At 42.7% G+C, this 20,970-nt stretch overlaps 1 protein-coding gene across 6 annotated transcripts in view; it reads right to left on the minus strand.

Moving 5' to 3' along the window:
* CTPS2 (CTP synthase 2) overlaps positions 1-20,970 on the minus strand; it is a 101,235-nt gene that overhangs the window by 23,901 nt on the left and 56,364 nt on the right. For all 6 annotated transcript variants that reach the window (XM_074324097.2, XM_019746325.3, XM_074324098.2 and 3 more), the window contains one exon: positions 10,003-10,099. In XM_074324097.2, coding sequence (XP_074180198.1) covers positions 10,003-10,099 — 97 coding nt within the window. The remainder of the gene's footprint in view (positions 1-10,002; positions 10,100-20,970) is intronic.

The following is a 20,970-nucleotide window of genomic DNA, read 5'->3' on the forward strand; positions in this document are numbered from 1 at the left end:
CAAAGTAATACTTAGACATTTATCATTTATATCCCTCACACTGTGTGAACCCCCCTCCCCCATCCACTATCCCTCTGACATCGCACACAGCCATTACATTTCCACTGTCTCTATTCCTAATGCTGTGCTCCGCTTCCTGTAAATATATATGTGTGTGTGTGTGTGTGTGTGTGTGTGTGTGTGTGTGTGTGTGTGTGTATACACACAATGTTGTAGTTGGCATTCATTATTGTTCAGATTCAGCTTTAGGTGTACAGTGCAGTGATCAGGCATCTACATCATTAGGGAGGTGGTCTCTGTAATGAGACAAGTGTCCAAAGGATAGTGCAGTCTTGAGCCTGGGTGTCCCAACACCTGGCCCAATGCTTTCTCCACTACACACTTGAACATGGTACTAGCCAAATTGGTTTATACCCCACCTTAAAAATATGCCCATCCAGGGGTGGCCAGTTAGCTCAGTTGGTTAGAGTGCGTGCTCTTAACAAGGTTGCCAGTTCGATTCCCACATGGGCCGGTGAGCTGCGCTCTCCACAACTAGATTGAAGAAAACTTGAGCTGAGCTGCTGCTGAGATGCCAGAGGGCGGCCAGATGGCTCAGTTGGTTAGAGCACGTGCCTTTAACAACAAGGTTGCCAGCTCGATTCCCGCATGGTATGGTGGGCTGCGCCCCCTGCAACTAGATTGAAAACAGCAACTGGACTTGGGGCTGAGCTGCGCCCTCCACAACTAGATTGAAGGACAACAACTTGACTTGGAGCTGATGGGTCCTGGGAAAACACACTGTTACCCAATTAAAAAAAAACCACAAGCCTATCCTTTGACTCTAGATTTGACCTCTAAGACTTTACCCCAGAAAACAGAAATGAGGACAGAGATTTAACCACGAATATGCACACTGCTGCGTTATTTAACAATGAACAACTGGAAATAAGCTGAGCATCAGGGACGAGAGGACTGCTGAGAGAGGACTGCTGGATTAAATGAGAATACACCTATACCAACGCTCATGGTAGACCAACGGCTAAGAGTCACACGTGGGGCTTCTTAAAGATGCCCAGGTTCCTGCACATGCTGCAGCCCAGGGCAGCACCTTGGGCATGATCTATTTGGCAATGGACATGGCGATCAGTGGGATGGCCAGTGACCACAGTGTCAGCTGGATAGCAGTGGGGTCCACCACCAGACACCTCTCAGAAACAGGCCCCACTGGAGCAAGTGGAGAAGCAGGGTGGCCCAAGCACCAACTGGCTTACAGCACTGGAGCAGTCAGAGGGGCCAACGACTATTCCCCCAGTACCAGCCCTCATGACACAGACCCCAAGAACACAGCCAAGGGACGAGAAAGACCTGCCAACAGTGCTGGAACATTGTCAAATCCCAACAGAATCAGGAGCCATGCTCAGTTCAACAGGCAGAGGATTATCTGAGTCTCCAAGATATCATGAGGCTGTGGAATAGGATGCCTCAGCCAAGGGAGTCCAAATGCCTGGTATCTGATTTGAGCTTTTGACTTGGATGAAGAAAATACAAATAGATTCTATTCTCAGTATGATCGATTATCATGACTGAACTTCTATGTGCGATTCTGTCCATATAGACTGAGCTCCCTGGTGATATTAATGACAGAGTACTCAAAGTATGCGTTTTAGAAAAAAACAGGAATCGTGCGGGCAAGGAGCTCTTTTGAGAGAACTCTACCATGCTACCCAGAGGGGGGTCATTCAACACAGAGCCTTTGTACTCAAACTATCAGTTCATAAAAATGAAAGAAAAAATGGAAAATAATAGCACAGTAATGCCAGATATGTTGCCAAGACTTGCCCTGGCTGGTGGACTCATTTGTATTCCCTATGTGGCCCTGGGGCCAGACTGGCCAGCTGCTCAGTCCAATGTTGATTCAGTGTTTGTGTCCCACTTCCAGCCAAGCATATGGTTTCAGACTAGCTTTCTGAAGCCAGCACTGGGGTCTTCATGTTTTGCACCCCTGCTCTCCTCCCGTAAGACACTCCTGCTGAAACCTGAGGAACCCTGTCTCAGGGCTCTCAGCACTAGGAAGCTTTCAGCTCTGGGAGTTGTTGGGGTTTTGCCATCCCTTCTTTGACTAAAGCCCAGCCATCTGGTATGGTGAGGTGGTCAAGAGTTCAGGCTGTGAAATCAACTCAGTGACTTTCTAAAAAGTGACTTAACCTTGCTAAAATTCCTTCCTCTCTCACAAAATGCAGCTGGGTCTTAAGAAGAATAACTGAAATGATGCACATAATATCTTAATTACGGGTGCTTAGAAAGTGCACAGTCAGGGCCAGATACCATCTTTCTCCTTCTCCATTTATTACTTTTGGATTTTAGTTTGTCATTCCTTTAATTTTTATAAAACATCTCACTTCATTTCAGTGTGTAAACTTGTCCCCTTTCTCTAATTTTATTTTTCACGATCTGCTTTTATCTCAATTTTCTAGTACAAAAATGCTAATTTTCTACTTTAAAAATGTTAATCTTTGCCTGTACCTTTACATTGTAGTGTTACATTCTTTTTCATTGTTTGTATGTTCCCCCCTCTCCCCAGTTAGTATTCTTATCCCATTTTGAACATCTCTTTTCTTAGATTTTTTTGGGCATTCTTCTGCTAGTCCATATTAGCAGTAGCAAGGCAGCAGACCAGAGGGACTGGAGAGAACCTGCGAAACAAAGATTCTGCCTGCCCCCTTCTCTCTCCCACTGTCCTAGTGGGACTCCATGCCTAACACTAGGTCACTAATTGAAGTTTAGCTGAGCTTTGAGAGAATCACAGGTCAATACGATAAACCCTTCACATTATGATCGTAACAGCCACACTTGAATAGAGCTCTCTCTGGGCAAGGCACTGTTCTAAGGACCCACATGTATGGCTGATTTAACTCTTACAAGAACCCCATGAAGCGGGTACTACTCTGATGTCCATCTGACAGGTGCAGAACCGGAGGCATAGCAGGGTAAGAAGCTCGCAGCGTGTGACTGAGAGCTGGGGCCGGAGGGGCCTCTGACAGGGCAGTGTGGCCCCAGGGGCTAGGCTGTGAAGTGCTCCTAGTTGTCCTGAGTGAAGTGCTCAGCACAGTGACAGTCCAGTAAGGGGGATGTGAATGCCATCTGTTGTTGATGTAGGTGATGTTGGATCTGCCCGCAGTTTCTGAGTGCGGGCCGGGGTCGTGTCTCGTGAAGCCGAAGAATGGAAACACGGACCCAGGAGAGGCAAAAAGTTTTAAAAACAGGATAGTTTATTAGAGGCAGGAGAAGAGGTTGCAGCTCCTGAGCGGGAGGGGGTCCCGAATGGGGGGTGCCCCATGAGTGAGGCAAAAGCTCTTACTTTTATACCTTCCCTTGCCTGCTTGGGGAAGGGGAGCTGTTTGAAGAAGGGAACTGGCGCCTTCTAATGAAATTCATCTACCAGGTTTGTTCTGCTTGCCCATCCTACAGGAATTAGCAAAGTAACCCACTCTTACCTATCAGATCGGCTCCATTTGTCAGGCCAAAAGGAATTTTATGATTTACCTCAAGGCCTTGTTACATTACGTCCTGGAGCGAAGGAGTGATTTCAAAACCTGAAGTTTTAGGATATGGCTGTCTTTGTTTATTCCACCAGGGACCTCCCTGTCTACCTAGGGACATGCTAGCTAACCTGTACCATTGTTACGATTAAAGGAGCTATGTCTCAGACCTATGAACCCCCATATTAACAAATACACGTTACGAGTGGTTTCCCCAGAAAAAGGCAGGACGAGGCAGGGGAAAGAGCCACCCTGTAGCATAGACCGACCATTCATGGGGAGGCTGGGAGGCTCATGAGCTGACACACTCCTGTCACCAGGCCCCACCACGCTCCTTTCGAATTCATGTCTCAGCATGACAAATGACCGTGGCACAGACTTTCCATGTCCCTAAATCTCTGGCAACCTCTTTGAAACTGATTTGTAAATCATCTCATTAACCCAGCCAAGGATTTTTGTGTGGTGTGGTTTTTTTCCTTAAACTTCCTAAGAATCTAATCACACCAAGAACTAGAAGCTGTTTTTCTCTATCAAGGCTCTGATAAGAGATAAGAAAGCAAAAGCAACCTTTCCAGCCCCTGAAAAGTTGTCTCCTTTTACCCCCAGTTCTTTTAAATTTGAGATTGAACCACTTGGCATTTCCAATGCCATGAATTTTACCCAGATCCTTAAGACTGGGACTCACTCAGCCCCTCCTGATTCGCCTCTTGCCTCTGTTTTCTCAGAACAAAAATATTTTCTCTTACAGTGAAGCAGAACCAAGCGTTTAGTCAAGTGCTTCTCCTTATGAGAAAATGCAGAGAAGGTCCCCAAAAGGAATTAAGTCTTTTCCTAAAGCGTTCAATTTCCACCTGCCATGTCCAGCCAGCTTTGCCAGCCTCCTGCACCCTAGACTCTGCCACATTGCCCGTGGCATCACCCAGAGCTCTCCATGGCCTCCTCTGCCAGCTGACATCTGCCAGCACTGAGTCAAGTCTCACTGTCTCCGTGTCATCTGCCCTGAGGATGAGGGTCACCTTTTCAGAACTCTGAATGGAAAATCACCAGGACCCGGTCTCCAGTTGTGTACGCTGCCCTGCAGGGGGCTCCTGATTCCTTCCAATATGTCCTGGTGCTGCAATCTCCACTAGTCTGGACACCCCTAGAGAGCAAAACGGCATCTACTCACTTTTAAGGACACCCCTGGCCCAGCCCAGTGCTCAGGGGGTGGCGCTTTCCCTCCTACGCCTCCCGGAGTGCTCAGGCCTCCTCTGCACCCTTCTATCCCCACGCATTCCTCTGTTCCTAAAGGTAAGGGCTCCCTAACCATTTGGGTGCTGATTTGGAGGGCAGAATTACACAAATTACATGTAGAATTCGGGACTACTTTAAATTGGGTCTTCTCTACCTTTCCGACCAGCACACATACACCAGAGTATGCCATATTCAAACATGTTACCTGACTACTCTGAAAAACATGTTCTTTCCGGTAGGTGGCACTTTGGTTTGAAAACCACACTTGGCACAAAGACTTGCTTCCATTCCAGGGCAAGTCTTGGCAATATTTCTGGGACCTGACAAAACATTTAAGCCTGGGGCCTGGAATATTTTGGAAACACATCAAACAAGCTGTCAGCTGTCCCCTGAATGAGCTCTGAACTTTGTCTAAATTGCTATGTACTTTATTATCTTCCCATCTCTCATGTTCAGCTGAGCCACAGGCAAAACAATAAAGTTTACTTTTGGAGTCTTAAAACCCTCTCATAACAAAGTTCCTCAGTACTCTCTCTGGCTCCCCTCTCACCTGAGCCTGACCCCCTCCATCTCTAGCCAAACCTCATTCTAGATTTCTCACACTTCAAAGCACCCTGTTTACTGCTTCACTGCTCTGCACCATTTCTCCCTGCTTTTCAAAAGCCATCGAATGATTTAGTCAACCAAGTAAGGTGTCACTATAAGTAGACAAGTCCTACCATCTACATTCCCAGATAAAACGTGGGGCTCTTTTCCAAATCGAGGTGTAATTTATATGGCATAAAATATACAGATCTGAAGGACAAAGCATTCGACAAGTTTACCAATTGTAAAATGTGTGTTTTAAGAGTTAAATTTTGGAGAGTGAGCAATTGTAATGGTGAGCTGTGGAGCCAGGGCAGTGTGTTCCAATAGAGACTAGAAACTGTATAAAAAGAGTGGCCAGGCTTGTCCTGACCACACAGCGACCGTCAGCCACTTCCCCAGCCTCTGCTCCCTCAGTTGAAAAGTGCAGACAAGTGGACAAGTAGGGAGATGTCTTCAAACCCTCTCCAGGAGGGTAGCAGCCTCCTTCCTCAGGTGTGCTTCATTCAGTCTGCCCTTCTTCTGTTTAGTCCAGGTTTCTGCAAAGCATGGCAACCCCCAGGCAAAACAGTATTCGATTGACTGTTTTTGTTCAGTCCTTGAACTAAGAATGGTTTTTACATTTTCACATGGTTGAATACAGTCAAAAGAAGAAGAATATTTCATGATGTATGAAAATGACATGAAATTCAAATTTCAGTGCCCATAAATAAATAAAGGTTTACTGAAACACAGTCTTGCTCATCCATTTACATATTTACCTGTGGCTGCTTTTATACTACAAGGGGAGAGTTGAGTAGTTGAGACAGACACCATATGGCTTCCAAGCCAAAAATGTTTACTATCTAGCTGTTTAAAGAAAAAGTTTACGGACCTCTGGTTGAAACCATTTAGGTGATAGACTTTGGGCAGGTAGATTGCTCCCTTCTCATGTTTAGTCCTACTAGAGACTTGAGACATGGGCAGTATACACACAAGTAAATCAACATTTTGGGGGGGAGGAGTTTCTACTCTGTAACAGTGGAATAGAAATGCAAAATAAAGCACAATAATAAAGGGTTCTTTTTGTACTTGCTAATAGAGCAAGAAGAAAAATACTAAATATACTAGCAAGAAGACTGGAGAAAGCAAGAACACTACAGTACAGTTAATGTCATTATGAACTGGTTCACCTCTTCTTTCAAACAATCTGGCAGAAATATTAGTCATAAAAGTGCTCATACCCTTTGACCTATTAGTCCGACTCTTGGAAATCTACCCCAAGGAAATAATCTAAAGTACATAAACACTGTGTCAAGATGTTCCCGTCAGCATTTTTCTAACAAAATGTGGGGAACAACCTGAAATGTTCAACAACAGGAAATGAATCCGTAAATTACAGTTCCTTAACTCAATTAAAAGTTGTTTGCCCAAATAATAGACATGAAGACTAGATACATGAAAAAGTCATGCTACAATAAAAGACTGTATAGAAACTAAGCATAATAGATAAAGTTTGGAAAAGGCCATGAATATGCAACTAATATTTAGGAGAAGAGTTAGAGATATACAGTTTGGAAAAATACCTTATTTCTAAAGACCCTTGCTTGAATGAGCTTTGACAATTCCACATACACTATCATCAGTCCTTTAAAAGAAAAAGCATTTCCAGACCAAGACCACACACACATACACACACACACAACACTGGACAGAAGTGAGCCTCTGGGAACACATTTCCTACAAATACAGGAAATGATGATTAACAGTACTTTTGTCCAAATCAATTTATTTTATGTCTTTGTCCAAATCAATGTATACTTATAATCTCCACTTCAGAAAACTCAAATTAAATATGCACAGCTTTTTGCATGTCAATTTTTCCTCAATAAAGTGGTTAAAAAAAAGAAAAATCAAATTCATAGTTTTCAGGTGACTAAGAAGAGAAGAAGAATTGTTCTTAATGAATATAAAAATTAGATTCGGGCCAGCCTGGTGGCTCAGGCGGTTAGAGCTCCATGCTCCTAACTCCGAAGGCTGCCGGTTCGATTCCCACATGGGCCAGTGGGCTCTCAACCGCAAGGTTGCCGGTTCAACTCCTCGAGTCCCGCAAGGGATGGTGGGCTCCACCCCCTGCAACTAGCAACAGCAACTGGGCCTGGAGCTGAGCTGTGCCCTCCACAACTAAGACTGAAAGGACAACAACTTGACTTGGAAAAAAGGCCTGGAAGTGCACACTGTTCCCCAATAAAGTCCTGTTCCCCTTCCCCAATCAAATCTTTAAAAAATAAAAAATAAATAAAAATAAAAATTAGATTCATTCTAGTAATACAGCCATTGTATCTACCAATATCTTTAGGCTTTCGTACTATTTCAAAGTATTCTCATTTACTTAAAAAAAAACAAAACCCTCTTTACTTTCCTATTTTTCCATTTAATCCAGAGCATTGCAATTACTGACATATAATTTAAATATAAAGAACGAATAGTATCGAAATACTCTGCATCAAAACAATAAGTTATTGTCACAGGCAGTGGCCAAATGCATTTTGTTCCTACCATTCTTGTAGAAATGTGCTGACTAGGAAAAAATGTCTACAAAATAAATGCGCTGCCTAGAGGAAGAAAAAAAAAGTCCTACAAAAGAAATGTGCCGACTAGGAAAAAACCCCCACAAAATACTATGGTGCTATTTGTTTTTATATTTTTATGACACTCAAGAGAGTCAGTGGTCTTATGCTTATCTCTTATCTCCCACACAACCTTTTTGGGAGACTTGTAGAAGACCTCACAGGTGGGAGGGTAAAACTTTATGCCTGCAGGGGACCTCAGGTTCACATATGCCTTTTGCAAACTGTGAAGCATAATTGCAATTTAAGGCAGGCCTGGAAACAACCCAAATGTCTATCAACTGAAGAATTGATAAACAATGTGATATATCCATACAATGGAATATTATTCAGACATAAAAGGGAATGAAGGACTGATACATGTTACAATGTTGGATGTTCCCTGAAAATATGCTGAATGAAAGAAGCCAAACAAAATACCACATATCATATGCTTCCTTATATGAAATGCCCAGAAGGGGCAGTTAGTAGATTAATGGTTGTTTAGGGCTAAAGGGGTGACAGTGATAGCTAAAGGGAACAGTTTCTTTTTGAGGTGATAAAAATGTTCAAAAATTGACTGTGGTGATAGTTGCACAACTGTGAAAATCAATAAAAAAACAGTAAATCGTACACTTTTAACAGAGAGATTGTATAGTATGTAAATTATATCTCAATAAAGCTGTTTAAAATTTTTTTGCAGGCAGACAAAAGATATTAAGCAATGAGCTTTAGTGTTATGTTTACTTTTTTGTCTAGTGTAAAGAAAAACAAATCCTAAATCAGTCTTATTTCTATCAAGACAGATAAAATTTTTAAATATATTAAACACATGATCTTTTTCAAAAGCTTAGTATGATTATCACTGAAGTTTTTAAAGCAGATGCAATTTTAAAACATTAAATTTCTAACTATTTTTTGTCATTTAGGCAATCATTTGAACAAAGTTTCAAAGTATTTGAAATCATCTGAAAGCCAAATAATTGCTGCTAATAGCCACAAAGAGAAAGAAGTCTTATATTCTTAAAGAAAAAAGTCACTTAGAGAACAATGTCTGTTTTCTTATCCAGAGAAAGTTGGGAAAGGTGTGCACTTTGAAACTTTTCCTGTTTTAATTTCCTTCTTGCTAGGAACCTTTCTATTCCTTAGAAGCGGTTTATCATCCTTAAAGGAGAAACCCATGTTTCTGGTCTTATTCTTCCTTGAGTTAAGAAGGCGTTTTTCTCAGGTATCCTTATAACTTCACGGGAATGATGCTGGGCGCCTCAGGTACCTGGGCTCCCCCCTCTGCAGCTGGCCGTTTTGGCACTGTGCACATCACCTTTCATCTCACTCTCTCCACTTGTTTGGAGGCCCCAAGAGGGCAGGGCTGGTATCTGTCCTGGTCACTACTATATCTGCAGAATCTAGTCTGGTGCATATGGCACAGAGCACGCACTCGAGATATATTTACTAAACTGAATTAAGGGCTTTGGGGCTTTTTCACATTAAGTTATTCTCATAGAATATGTTAATCTACAGGCAAAATTCCACAGAAGTTAGAATAATCTTATCCGGAGTAGAAGACCAGCAAATATCAGGTCAGCAGATCAGCAAATATGACCACATCATATTTTCCTCTCCCCATGCTGGACCTACTGGGGCAACAGAGAAATATACTTCTGAGGCATAACTGCCCTCCTCAAGAAGTCCCTAAATTAGTGGCTAAAACCAGTCAGACATGAAACAATTAAACAGGGAGTGGGTTTCAACATAGTGGAGAGAAGTGGATTCAAAAGAACCGAATTGGGATCAGGGCTTGCCAAGTGGACGGCCATCTCCAGGAGCACTGCAAATCACAAAGCAGCACGCTGGACAGGGTATCAATGGGGATCAAATGAGAAGGGGCGTTCATGTGTGTTCTCGCAGCCCTTCCAGGGAGAGGAATTGGGAAGCAGGAGGACCAGCCAAGTTAGGGGGGATAGGTGAGAGGAAGTTGGAACACCTGAGGTTGCTGGAAGGGAAGCGGGAGAGGTGGAAGGGACAAGGCAAATGACACCAGACGTCTTATAAAACAAATGATCTGAGAAACTTACTTAATATCGAATTTTCAGTTTTGAAAACAGTTCTTCTTATTCCCAGCCTCATTGTTCCTCCCATATTGCCAGGGTTGTGTTCCGGCATATCGATCACCTTGGAAAACAAAACAAGTCTGGTTTTGTCATCTTGTAAACATGTAATTCCCCAAATTTCAAGCTCTACTTTTAGAGGAATGATCATTGCATAAGGATGTTCCATAAACAATAAACTCAGGCTCCTTCCAATTTTCCTATTCAAATACAGCCATACTTTACACAGGCCTCCCAGTTTGTTTCCTTTTCGTCTCTGCTTCTCATCTTTCATTCAAATCGCTTGTAAAAAAAAATTCATCAGGGGCGTCTTTATGACCTTCCTCCTGTCATTACTCAGCTTGTCAGTTCTGGGCAATGTTCACACTTCAAGTACTGGATGTCTGTCTGGGGCCTCCCACTTTGGTATTCACATCCCTCCCAAAATAACCCCCCTCTCCCACTGCCCACTTCATTTCCTAAAGATTTTCCGTAAGCAAATCTGTCAATCCTTGTGGAAAAGTATATCAGAAGTACTTATTTGTAGAAAACCATTAGAAGGATTCTTTAAAAAAGCAGGGGGAGGGGAGGTGGCTAGTTGGCTCAGTTGGTTAGAGCTCGGTGCTCATAACACCAAGGTCGCCAGTTCGATTCCCACATGGGCCAGGGAGCTAGGCCCTCCACAACTAGATTGAAGACAACGACTTGACTTGGAGCTGATGGGTCCTGGAAAAACACACTGTTCCCCAATATAAAAAAATTAAAAAGAAAAAAAAGGTAATAGCATCCATTCTAACACACCGTACGGGTCAGAAACCTAAGCGTCACCTTGGATCTCTCCCTCTGCCTCACCCCTCATACCCAATCTGTCAAATCCTATCAATTTCCCCTCTCCAGACTTCCTGCATGCATCCACAGCTCCGACCACCACCCAAACCACAGCCCCTCACCCAGGCTACAGCCAGAGCTTACTGACTGGTTGCCCCACATTTGCAAGGCCCTAGTCTACCCTGTACGCAGCGGGCAGAGTACTTGTGCTAGTATTCCTGCTTGAAATCCTTGACTACATGGTATCAGTCCAGCCTAGCCCTCCAGACTCACCTGCCATGACCTTCCCCTCACACCCTGAGCTCTGACACCGTGGCCTTCCTTCAGTTCCTCAAGTGCTTCTTCTTTCCTCCTGCCATGGGGACTTGACACATGCTGTTTCCTCTGCTCAGAACATCTTCTCCCACTCCCCTACCCTCTTTTTCTAAGGACACCATCCTCAACCTTGAGATCTTAGCTCAACTATCCAATATGAGCTTCTATGGGAGCGGATGTTCCTGGGCGCCATAGCCTAGTCAGGGTCCTCTATCTATGCCCTCCCTGCCATCACACTTCCCTTAGTTTGTGTCTGTACAGTGCTCTGTTGCTCTGTTAGACTGTAAATCTTTGAGAGCTGGGACAGTGCTGTTTTTCCTCACTTTTGAATTCCCAGCCCCTTGATTTGTGGAACTGTCATATGGTATCTACTGAATGAATGCACAAATGAATGAACTCAGACTAAATAATTTCAGATTTATTTTTATGATTACTTCAGAAATTCAGAAATGTGATTTTTATGAGAAGCTTGTTCTCGTTAGCCATGCTCTGTTTTCTCAGTTCTGTTTCCTACTGTCTCATGGTTTTGTTTCATCTATTTTTTTTAAATTTTATTACATTTATTGGGGGTGACATTGGTTAATAAGATTATATAGGTTTCAAGTGTACATTTCTATAATACATCATCTGTATACTAAATTGTGTGATCACCACCCAGAGTCAGTTCTCCTTCCATCACCATATATTTGACCCCTTTTACCCTCTTCTACCCCCTCACCCACATCATCTATTTTTTTAAGTTGTTAGAACAGACTACAGCTCGGTGAGTAAACCTATTCTAATGGAATTGCTCAGGCTTCCCTCTCATAACCTTTGCTTCTGTTTTTTTTTTTTTTTTTTCCATACCCTAAGTGCTACATGTTGCTCTATAGGAAGCCTTAACTGGAATTCCCTGAAATAAAAATTTTCCAGGAACTTGACTGATCTTATCAGTGCCCCAGAAGAATTTTCCAAGCCATCTGAACTCTGTGCCCTAAGTATTGCTCTAAGAGTCACAGAGGAGAAGGGGTAGAGAAAAAAAATTTATTGCACATCTCATTGGTGGAGTGCTCTGTTCTTAAGTGCTCTTGGCTTTGGCATCTCTTTCCTATCTTCTTTGGTTGGCTAATTATGCCTAGATTAAGTATTACTAGAGTGAGGTGACAGAGGGCATTAGCTTCCAGTTTGCAAATGCCCGGCCCTGTATGTATTTTCTAGGAAAGGTTCAGGTGAGACTGCACCACCTGCCACAGATTTGTAAGAAGTCCTAAGTATATTCACAGCCTCAATTTCCACTTACGTTTAAGACAACTTGAACTGTCTTAGGAAGACCACAGCGATAAGCTCCCCCCCCCCCCCGTTTTCCTCTTATAATTGTACTGTGATTCTTCACCACTCTTATTTACTTCATGGGGTCCATCTACCCAAAAAGAGTCTTTCAATACAGTCTGTTCAGGTATTGGCACCTTTGGTGGTCAAGAAATGTTCTAATGTGAATCACTGAGAATAGAGTCAAATGACTCAACGAAGAACAGGAAGCCTGACTTCCTGCTTACTTGGGATGAACTTGACAAACACCTCAAGACCAGAAAATATTTTCAAAATTAAAGTGGGGAGGGGGAGAGAAGGAAAATGAAGTGGGCACAGGGGCTGCCCAAGAATGTTAAATACTCTTCCAACATAGACGGAGGCCTGGAAATTCCTGACAGAGCAATATGAGAACATTATTTAGAAACATGGAGGTAAACATCAGGAGAAAAGGCCAGAAAACTTGAGGGTGGTAGAGAGGAGGTGAGGATTACTGAATTTTTTTCTTTAAAGGCCTTTGAAACTGTTGGCTATTTTTTTTTTTTTTGAACTGTTAGTTTTTTAAAACTTTGTACATGGTATTATTTTAATGAAAATACAAATTTACAGCCCAAATAGTGAAATGTATTATTTAGGTCTTCCACTGGGGTATTAGTTCACATTATCCCTGCTGTTTTCAGGAGCAATAAATATAACCTTCTCCTGAAATGATAGCACAGAAAGAAATCCCAAGGTGTGACAACTATGCTGATCTTCCTACTAAAACATGCACAGAAACCAGTGGAGAAGGCAAAGAAAATGATAAAGAGGCGGGAGTAGGTGGAAGTAGCTTTCCAACTCTGAATGATGCCCTGAACGTCAGCAAAAGGAGAAAAGCAGAGCCAGAACTGACAGGAGAGTTGCCACTCTCTCTGGCCTGGCTTAGGAGGCCTCATCGTGGGATGTCCAACACACAATCAGTCAGAGAACATCCTGGCTGGGCACAAGCTGGTGGGCTCGAAACACTCAGGAATGGGAAGGTTTGAGAAGACAGAGGCCAAGCCTGGCCCAACCAGCTGCCTTGGAGAGCTATCAGGCAATCCTGCAAGCTGTCAAGATGACAATATGACTGCCTCATGGGTTAGAAGCCACCTGATTGAGCAACAAAATTAAGGAAAACATCTTTGTTCCTGGCATTCCTTCCTCAGAAAGCCTGAGAGACAGGAGAATGTCACAGTTTCAAAACATATCGTTTATCATTACTGGGGTGGTAAAAGAAAAGAACCTTGAATATGCTTTAGTTTTAATCCCAACATTTCCCAAATTCCCTAGATCTTGCATCTAAGAAGAAAATGCCTTTTCCATTGCAAAAGGATTGTTTCGGCCCACTCTGATTTTGCCTAAATACTGGCTGTCACCTGAGTCCAACTATAGATCTGTCCTTTCTTGGAACTGAGCCAAATAGCATAAGAAAAATAAAAAAGGATCAATAAATAACGAATATTGGTGGTGATAAAGCTTTAGGAGATGTGAAAGTACCACATAAGGATAAATATGCACTAATTAACCTTTACTGAGATTTCTGCAGCCCATGATAAAAGTGTAATGGGTTCAACACTTCATACGTCCCAGGCACCTTAAACAACAAAGTCAAGGGTAGTTAGGCTCTCTTATCAAAGATGAAATTCCTGAGTGGCAGCACATGAAGTACCATAAGCCTTCTGAGTGACCTTAAAGAACCCTGGTAAGGCTGGCTGCCCTCACGTCCCTTGCCTTTGGATATTTCATTTGGGAACACTGGAGGAGCCTACCCCCACCCAGCACACCATTTCTAATCTCTCAGGCAACATACACAGTGATTCTCTCAGACTTTCTAGAATATTCCTCAAGTATTCCTTACAAGGATTTCCCTAACCTGTTCCTTTCCTCCTGCCCATTAGGTTTTCTGTTCATTTTTTTTTCCAAGTCTACTTCTGATTTTGATTCTCTATGAGCCATAATCAAGTCGAGTATAAAGTATGAACCAATTTTATATCAATATTATGTTACCTAATGTTTCGCATTGTTAGGTACAATAGCCTCCCATCATTACAAATCAAATCTAAACTCTTCCATGTGCATTCAGGTTCCACCTCATTCAGGAACCATCTAGCTTTGCTCTCCCCACATATTCTAACTTGTGGTTTCTACCTCAGCCCGATCGGTCCATTGCTGATAGCCCCTCTGCTCCCCTCTCCACAATCCCACTACACTCTTGACGACTTCTCCTGAGACGTCTTCCCCTACGATTCCACAAGGGCTCATGGATTAGAGGCACCCTTCAGTTCTCCTACTGCTCCATAATTAATACCATTGTTATGCTCACCCTACCAAATAAATAACCTATAGACTGTTAATTCATTTTCAATGACTCCTTATGGCAAGTTGAATAATGGCCCCCCAAAAGATGTCCAAGTCCTAGTCCCCTGAACCTGGGAATATGTCACCTTATATGGCAAAAGGGACTTTGCAGATATTAAATTAAGGCACTTGAGATGGGAAGATTATCCTGGGTTATCTGGGTGAGCCCAATGTCACCACAGGGTCTTTATAAGAGGGACAAAGGAGGGTCAGAGTCAGAAATGGAGATGTGACAATAAAGTAGAGAACAGAGAGAAAGAGATTGGAAGAGGCCACGTTGCTGGCTTTGAAGATGGAGGAAGGGGCCATGAGAAGACAGCCTCTAGAAGCTGGAAAAGGCAAGGGAACAGATTCTCCCCTAGAGCCTCCAGAAGGAACACAGCGCTTCTGACCAACCCACTTTATACTTCTGAGCTCCAGGACTGTAATAAATGTGTGTTGTTTTAAGCTACTAAGTTTGCGGTAATTTGTACGGCTGCAGTAGGAAATGGATACAGCCCTTTATTGTATACAACTTTAACCTCCTCCCTCCTTTCATATATGTGCCTCCTCTCATAAACTAAAGTGAGGGCTCATCTGTCTCCACCAGAGTTCAGCACAGTCTCAGACTCTGATCAAGTGCTCCATAATGAAATCTCCCTAGATTTTTATCAAAAACTAACAGAGGAGACCAAGGGACTAGTCGGTGGGCCTAAGAGCAGTGGAGGGGTCTGAGATGCCGTGGATTGTCCCGACCTGCAGGTGGGTCACTTCAGCAGACAGGAGGGGAGGGCAGGGGCGCTGCAGTGCCCAAGCCTGTCTCTCACCTACCTACCTTTCTGTCTTCCCAACCTGCGGCATCACGGAGCAGCGTGAACGGAATCTACAATGGTGACCCCATTCAGCAGTACTGTGAATATGTATACATTGTCCAGTCTGGGTTTTGTTTGAGGTTTTTTTTGCCTTTTTTTTTTTTTTTTTTTTTAGGAGGGCGCAGCTCACAGTGGCCCATGCGGGGATCAAACCAGCACCCTTGGTGTTATTAGCACCACGCTCTAACCAACTGAGCTAACCAGCCACCCCTCCAGCCTTTTAAACTTGTTTTTTTCCATGAGTAGAAGAAGGGCCTATGTTACTTCCATTAGGAAAAGAATGCTTTTATACCCTCGGGTGTGACCATAACATTTAAGTCTAAGTCCTACCTCTGGGCCTCACACCAACATTGGCCAGCTCTCCTTACAGAAGTCCTCTTCCTGGCTGAGTGTGCAAGCTGGCCCTGAACTTGAACTCCACCTCCACAACTCCCGGGTGATGTGACCTTGAGCAGGTCCTTGAATGTCTCTATAGGCAGCAGGTAACAGCAGTACCCACTTCACAAGGGTGCTGTGAGGACGTCCCAAGGTATTAATAGGTCAGGTGTCAGGGGCAGTACACAGCCCATGGTAAAAATGAGCCCTCAGTAAGAGCAGGCTACAATGAAGAGGCTTCTGGGAACTCAACCCCCAGGGCAGCACAGACAGGCCCCAAGCCTGTGAGCCTCACAGCCCAGGCAAAGGCTAGACGTGCAAAAGAAGGTGAGCTCTGTCGGAGGGCACAGGGTGCAGGCAAGGGGAAGGGTGCTCCCTTTTCGGGGCAGCTGCACTTTACTCAGGGTTTCCTCTAAATCGCAGGATCAAAGACAACACAAACTCACAGACAGCATTCCACACTATTTGTTTTGCAGGGCCTGGATTCTGACTCTCTACCCTCTTCCCAAAGGTGCTTTTCCAGGCACTCTGCCTGCTGGGGACTTCAAGTGGAATAACACAGCTGTGGTGCCCGGAGTGTTTAAAATAAGTTACTCTTGGCTTTCCCAGGAAAAACTTAAGTCTGTCCAAAGATCAAGCAATTGAACAGAGGTGATAAATAACCTTTGCCTCTCCATTTTCCCATTACCAATCTTATGCCTGTCATTTTTTCCCCTTCTCTGGTTTCAAAATGCACTCTTTTGAACACACCCTGTATTTATCACCTGTGTCCATATATTTTTAGTTAATGTTTCATGTGAATGTGTATTGGTGGATTTCATGTTTCCCACTGCAGGTATACCCTCACATTTGAGTCCACAGGTAAAGGGAAAAATAGGAGACAGGAGATGTGACTGGCAGAGGGAAGCAAGTGAAAATTGAAGAAGACCCACAGGTAGTTTTTCAAGTTCTATTAGCATTTACTACAAACATAAGTTCTGACAATAAGTAGCACTGGGCCTATTTTAATCAGAGGTCTTCCCTTGAAACAAGAGATTTGTAGCCTAAAAGACTGTTAACAAATACTGTTCCAAATGGTTTTCTTGAAGTTAATTTTATACACAGACACACGTGTCATTATACAATACATGCCATGTTTTATATATAACATGTTATCTGTCATATAATAGTTATTAAAATGATATAGTTACATGTCATATAGTTATTAAGATCATATATAGTTATTAAAATTATTTCTTCAATACAGACTCAAGAAATATAACAACTGCCATGTGGATTCTAGCTCACAAGTGGTAATTTGAGAGAACAGATGATAAGATGCTATTTCAACAATTGGGGGGGATTTGAACATGGGCTGTGATAAAGGCATTGCGGTTGTGTAGGAGAATGTCCTTGTCCTTAGAAGAGGCTGAGGTGTTTAGTGGGGAAGTGTCTGGATGTCTGTAACTGATTCTCAAATGATTGGCAGGGGGATGGGAGGAGTGTCCCTCCATAGAAAGAGAAAGGAAATGTTAGCAATTAGTGAATTTGGGCAAAAGTTGAATTGTTCATTGACTATTTTTGCAAATTTTCTATAGATTTACATTTTTTTTAAAGGTATTGGAGGAAAAGGATGTTTCTTATGATCGTTCAACAGAAGCCTACTTCCTCCCAGGTAAAACAGAGTGTAAGTATAAAAACACCAAAAAATCGATAAAATCTTGATTAAAATACACTGCCAAAATCAGAATATTTTTGGGTAAAAATCTTACAACTAAAAACAAAATACCTATCTTTCTTTACTCCAAGAAGGGAGTTAATACATGGTCAATACAATGCATATCAAAGTAAAATAATCTGTAATAAAAGCAGGAATAATGCATACAAGACAGCAAAGGTGCATGGAATGATAAATGCTTAGGATTGGCAGGAAGCTTTTAAGGAACTCTATAAGATTTCACATTTGTTATCCAAGGTAAATAAGTCCCTAGAATTTTAGACTAAAAAGCATCAGAGAGAAATACAATCCAATAGTTCAATCTCAATTTGTATATAATATAATGAAGGGTCAGAGAAAATTATACACGTGTGGAAGTATTTAAAAGCTGTAAGTGCTTTTAAAGTTGATCTGGAACCCCTTCTTGTGAGTTACAATCAGTATTAGATCAATGTCCTCTGATAATGTCCTAGTTCTTTCATGGAACTCTTTCCAATAGAAATAAATTTAGTCTCCAATTTTAAATCCTGGCAATTCCAAAAGTATTTCCAACTGAATAAAAGTCAAGTGTCTTCACAAGTTTTCAGAATGATTAACAAAATATATTTGGTAAAGAAAAGGGTAATAAGAAATAAAAAGCAAATATGGAGACAACAAATAATTTAAAAGTTGAAAAATGACCATGCTACTTGGTAATCTTGCTTTGCCAAACAGAACTACAAGTTATTGTGCATTTTCTCCCCGTTTCTTAAACCCTGACAGCATCTGAATAGGTGAGCAGCTAGGTGCTGGGGCCACACTAAGCTGCTTGGGCTAACTGCAGGTTTCTCCTGGAATCCATCTTCTGCTTTTGCGTTTTGAAGCTCTCTGGACTTTATTTAGGAACTGTTTAGAGAGGTTTTTTTGTTTGTTAAAAGGCTTTCTTTGTCTGTTGGTTGTTGTTTGTCCGTGAGTACTCGATTTGGCATGGCAGCCTGATTTTCTTCAGGACCAGGTTATCTTTTGAGACTAGCTGGTTTCCGTCCAATTCCTTTTGGAACGGGGGCTATTTCTACTGAAATTAGTCGGCTTTTGGTTGAGTATTAGACCGGACTGTCTCAGTTTAAAAAGTGCTGCTCAGCCTACATACACACAGGCTCTCCAGAGAGCCAGGTTTTTCCTAGAACTGGCTTGTTAAGCCTTCGGCCTGATCTTCTGTGATCACACTGTTCTGGAATAAGGCTGGCTGATTTCTGCCCTGCAGGTTGCTTGAGGTGTTGTAGATACCTTTGGACCCTTACTCTAGAGAGAAGTATCTGAAAAGTAGATCTCAGTTATTTAATACTTTAAGACCATCTCTCCTTCAGGGACTCCGGCACTTTTCATGCACATACTTAACTAAATGGACAGATATGAGCAAAAGTAATTCATAAAATCAGTGGCCACTGTGACGAACTTTTGAGATTCTCAAATTTAGTTTTCCTAAAACCAAACTGGACAATAATAGTGCTAAAATTGGCAAAGCTGAATGGAATGCCTAGTTTGGATGGAAGTTTGAGGCTTCCAAATGGGACCAAGAACCTGAAGTTGCCTCTTTGCAAAATAAAGTTTTAGAATTAACATAGGCTACTGAACTTTTAAAGAGAGAAAACATGGCTTCCCACATGTCCATCTACAGCGCTGTCTTGTCCTTGCCCTGTACTCCACTGTCTCAGGCTCCATCTACGGTACCCTATTCTATGAATACTTTGCCTCAGGCTTCTTCTCCAGCATCTTCAAGCTCTTTTTCTCCAATTCCTTTGTTTCAAGCTCCACCTCAATGCCATCTGATGCCATCTTGCCGTCTACTATGGCTTCCTTATCCCCAGACTCACCTCTGTGCCTCCTTCCTCTGAATTCTCTCCCATTCCTTCCTCTTCTGAACTTATCAGTATCTCTCCATTTGAAGTGAAGCCCTCTGGGGATCCTAATAGACCTCAGATTTCACACATCCCTGGACTAAAGCTGAGTTAGGAATTTCCTAAGGTAACTGAGGACCCTCACAAGTTTGCTGAGAAATTTGTTATTGTTATTCAGACCTATCAGCCTGAGTTTTCTGATTTATATCAGTTAATTCATACGTTAGTTGGTGAAGGCCAGGCTCGATATTGGATGAGAATTGCCCAATGGGAACATTCTGAAAGGGATTTAAAAAAACAAGCCTCTAATTTGTTGAGAAGAACCTTGAGAATTCACTAGAGAACTATACAGAGCAATTCCTAAGGCTTTCCCAAAGCCCGTTGATTGGAGCAAAATTCAGACTTGCTCACAAAAATCTGATGAATCTGTTCATAAATATTATAACTGACTTCAGGTCATTTTTAAGGAAAATTCTGGCCTTTCTTCAGATGTTGATTTCACTTGGATGACCTTTAACTCTTTGTTTGTCAATGGGCTGAACCGAGACCTTTCCCTCCTTGTTCAGAAAAGCAGGATGGAATGGGAGACTATGTCCACCCTAGATTTGGTCAATTTGGCTAATCAGTGTGCTCATACTCTAGATAGGCCACTTAGAAGTAAGATTACCAAGACTTTTCATTTTCAGCCTTGGCAGATGAAAGCCCCAATATGAAACCAAAAGACTCCCAGTTTCTGCCATTTTTGCAAGGAGCCAGGACGTTGGAAAAGGGAGGGTCGCAAGTTTAAATGCTTCAGGAGCTCCTGGCTTGTAATCAGACTTCTGACCACCCTTCCCAAGGTCTTCCCCATCCCCAGTGATGGGGCCCCAAGGAACTACAGGGACTTTTTCCAATCTCCCCTCTTAATTGGCTTGGAGAAACTTTTCTTCAAATTGATAATGAATCTCTCTCTTATGACAAAAGCTATGTATGTATTACTAAAGAATGACAGTCTTAACCCAATTTCCTGGGAAGAATGGGACAACATAGTAGTCTTTAAAGCCTTAAATGAGAGTTTAATGATCCTTCCCCCTCACCCCCACCCCCACCCCCACTTTTGGACATCCCAATGATCAGATCCCCTTTTTCCTTCTTGTATACGAAAAGGAAAGGAATGCCTTTGGGGTACTCACCCACAAAACATGGGGACCACCATAGACCCCTAGGGTACTGCAGTCAGCAGCTGGACCCTGTGGCACGGGGATCCCCCCCTTGCCTTAGAGCCATTACTGCCATGGCCCACCTGGTTAAGGCCACAGAGGAAATTGCTGTGGGTTCCCTCTAACCATCTTTGTGCCCCATGCAGTAG

The sequence above is a fragment of the Rhinolophus sinicus genome, chromosome 18 (assembly GCF_057876585.1).
Source record: "Rhinolophus sinicus isolate RSI-liver-muscle chromosome 18, RSI-T2T, whole genome shotgun sequence".
Lineage (NCBI taxonomy): Eukaryota > Metazoa > Chordata > Mammalia > Chiroptera > Rhinolophidae > Rhinolophus > Rhinolophus sinicus.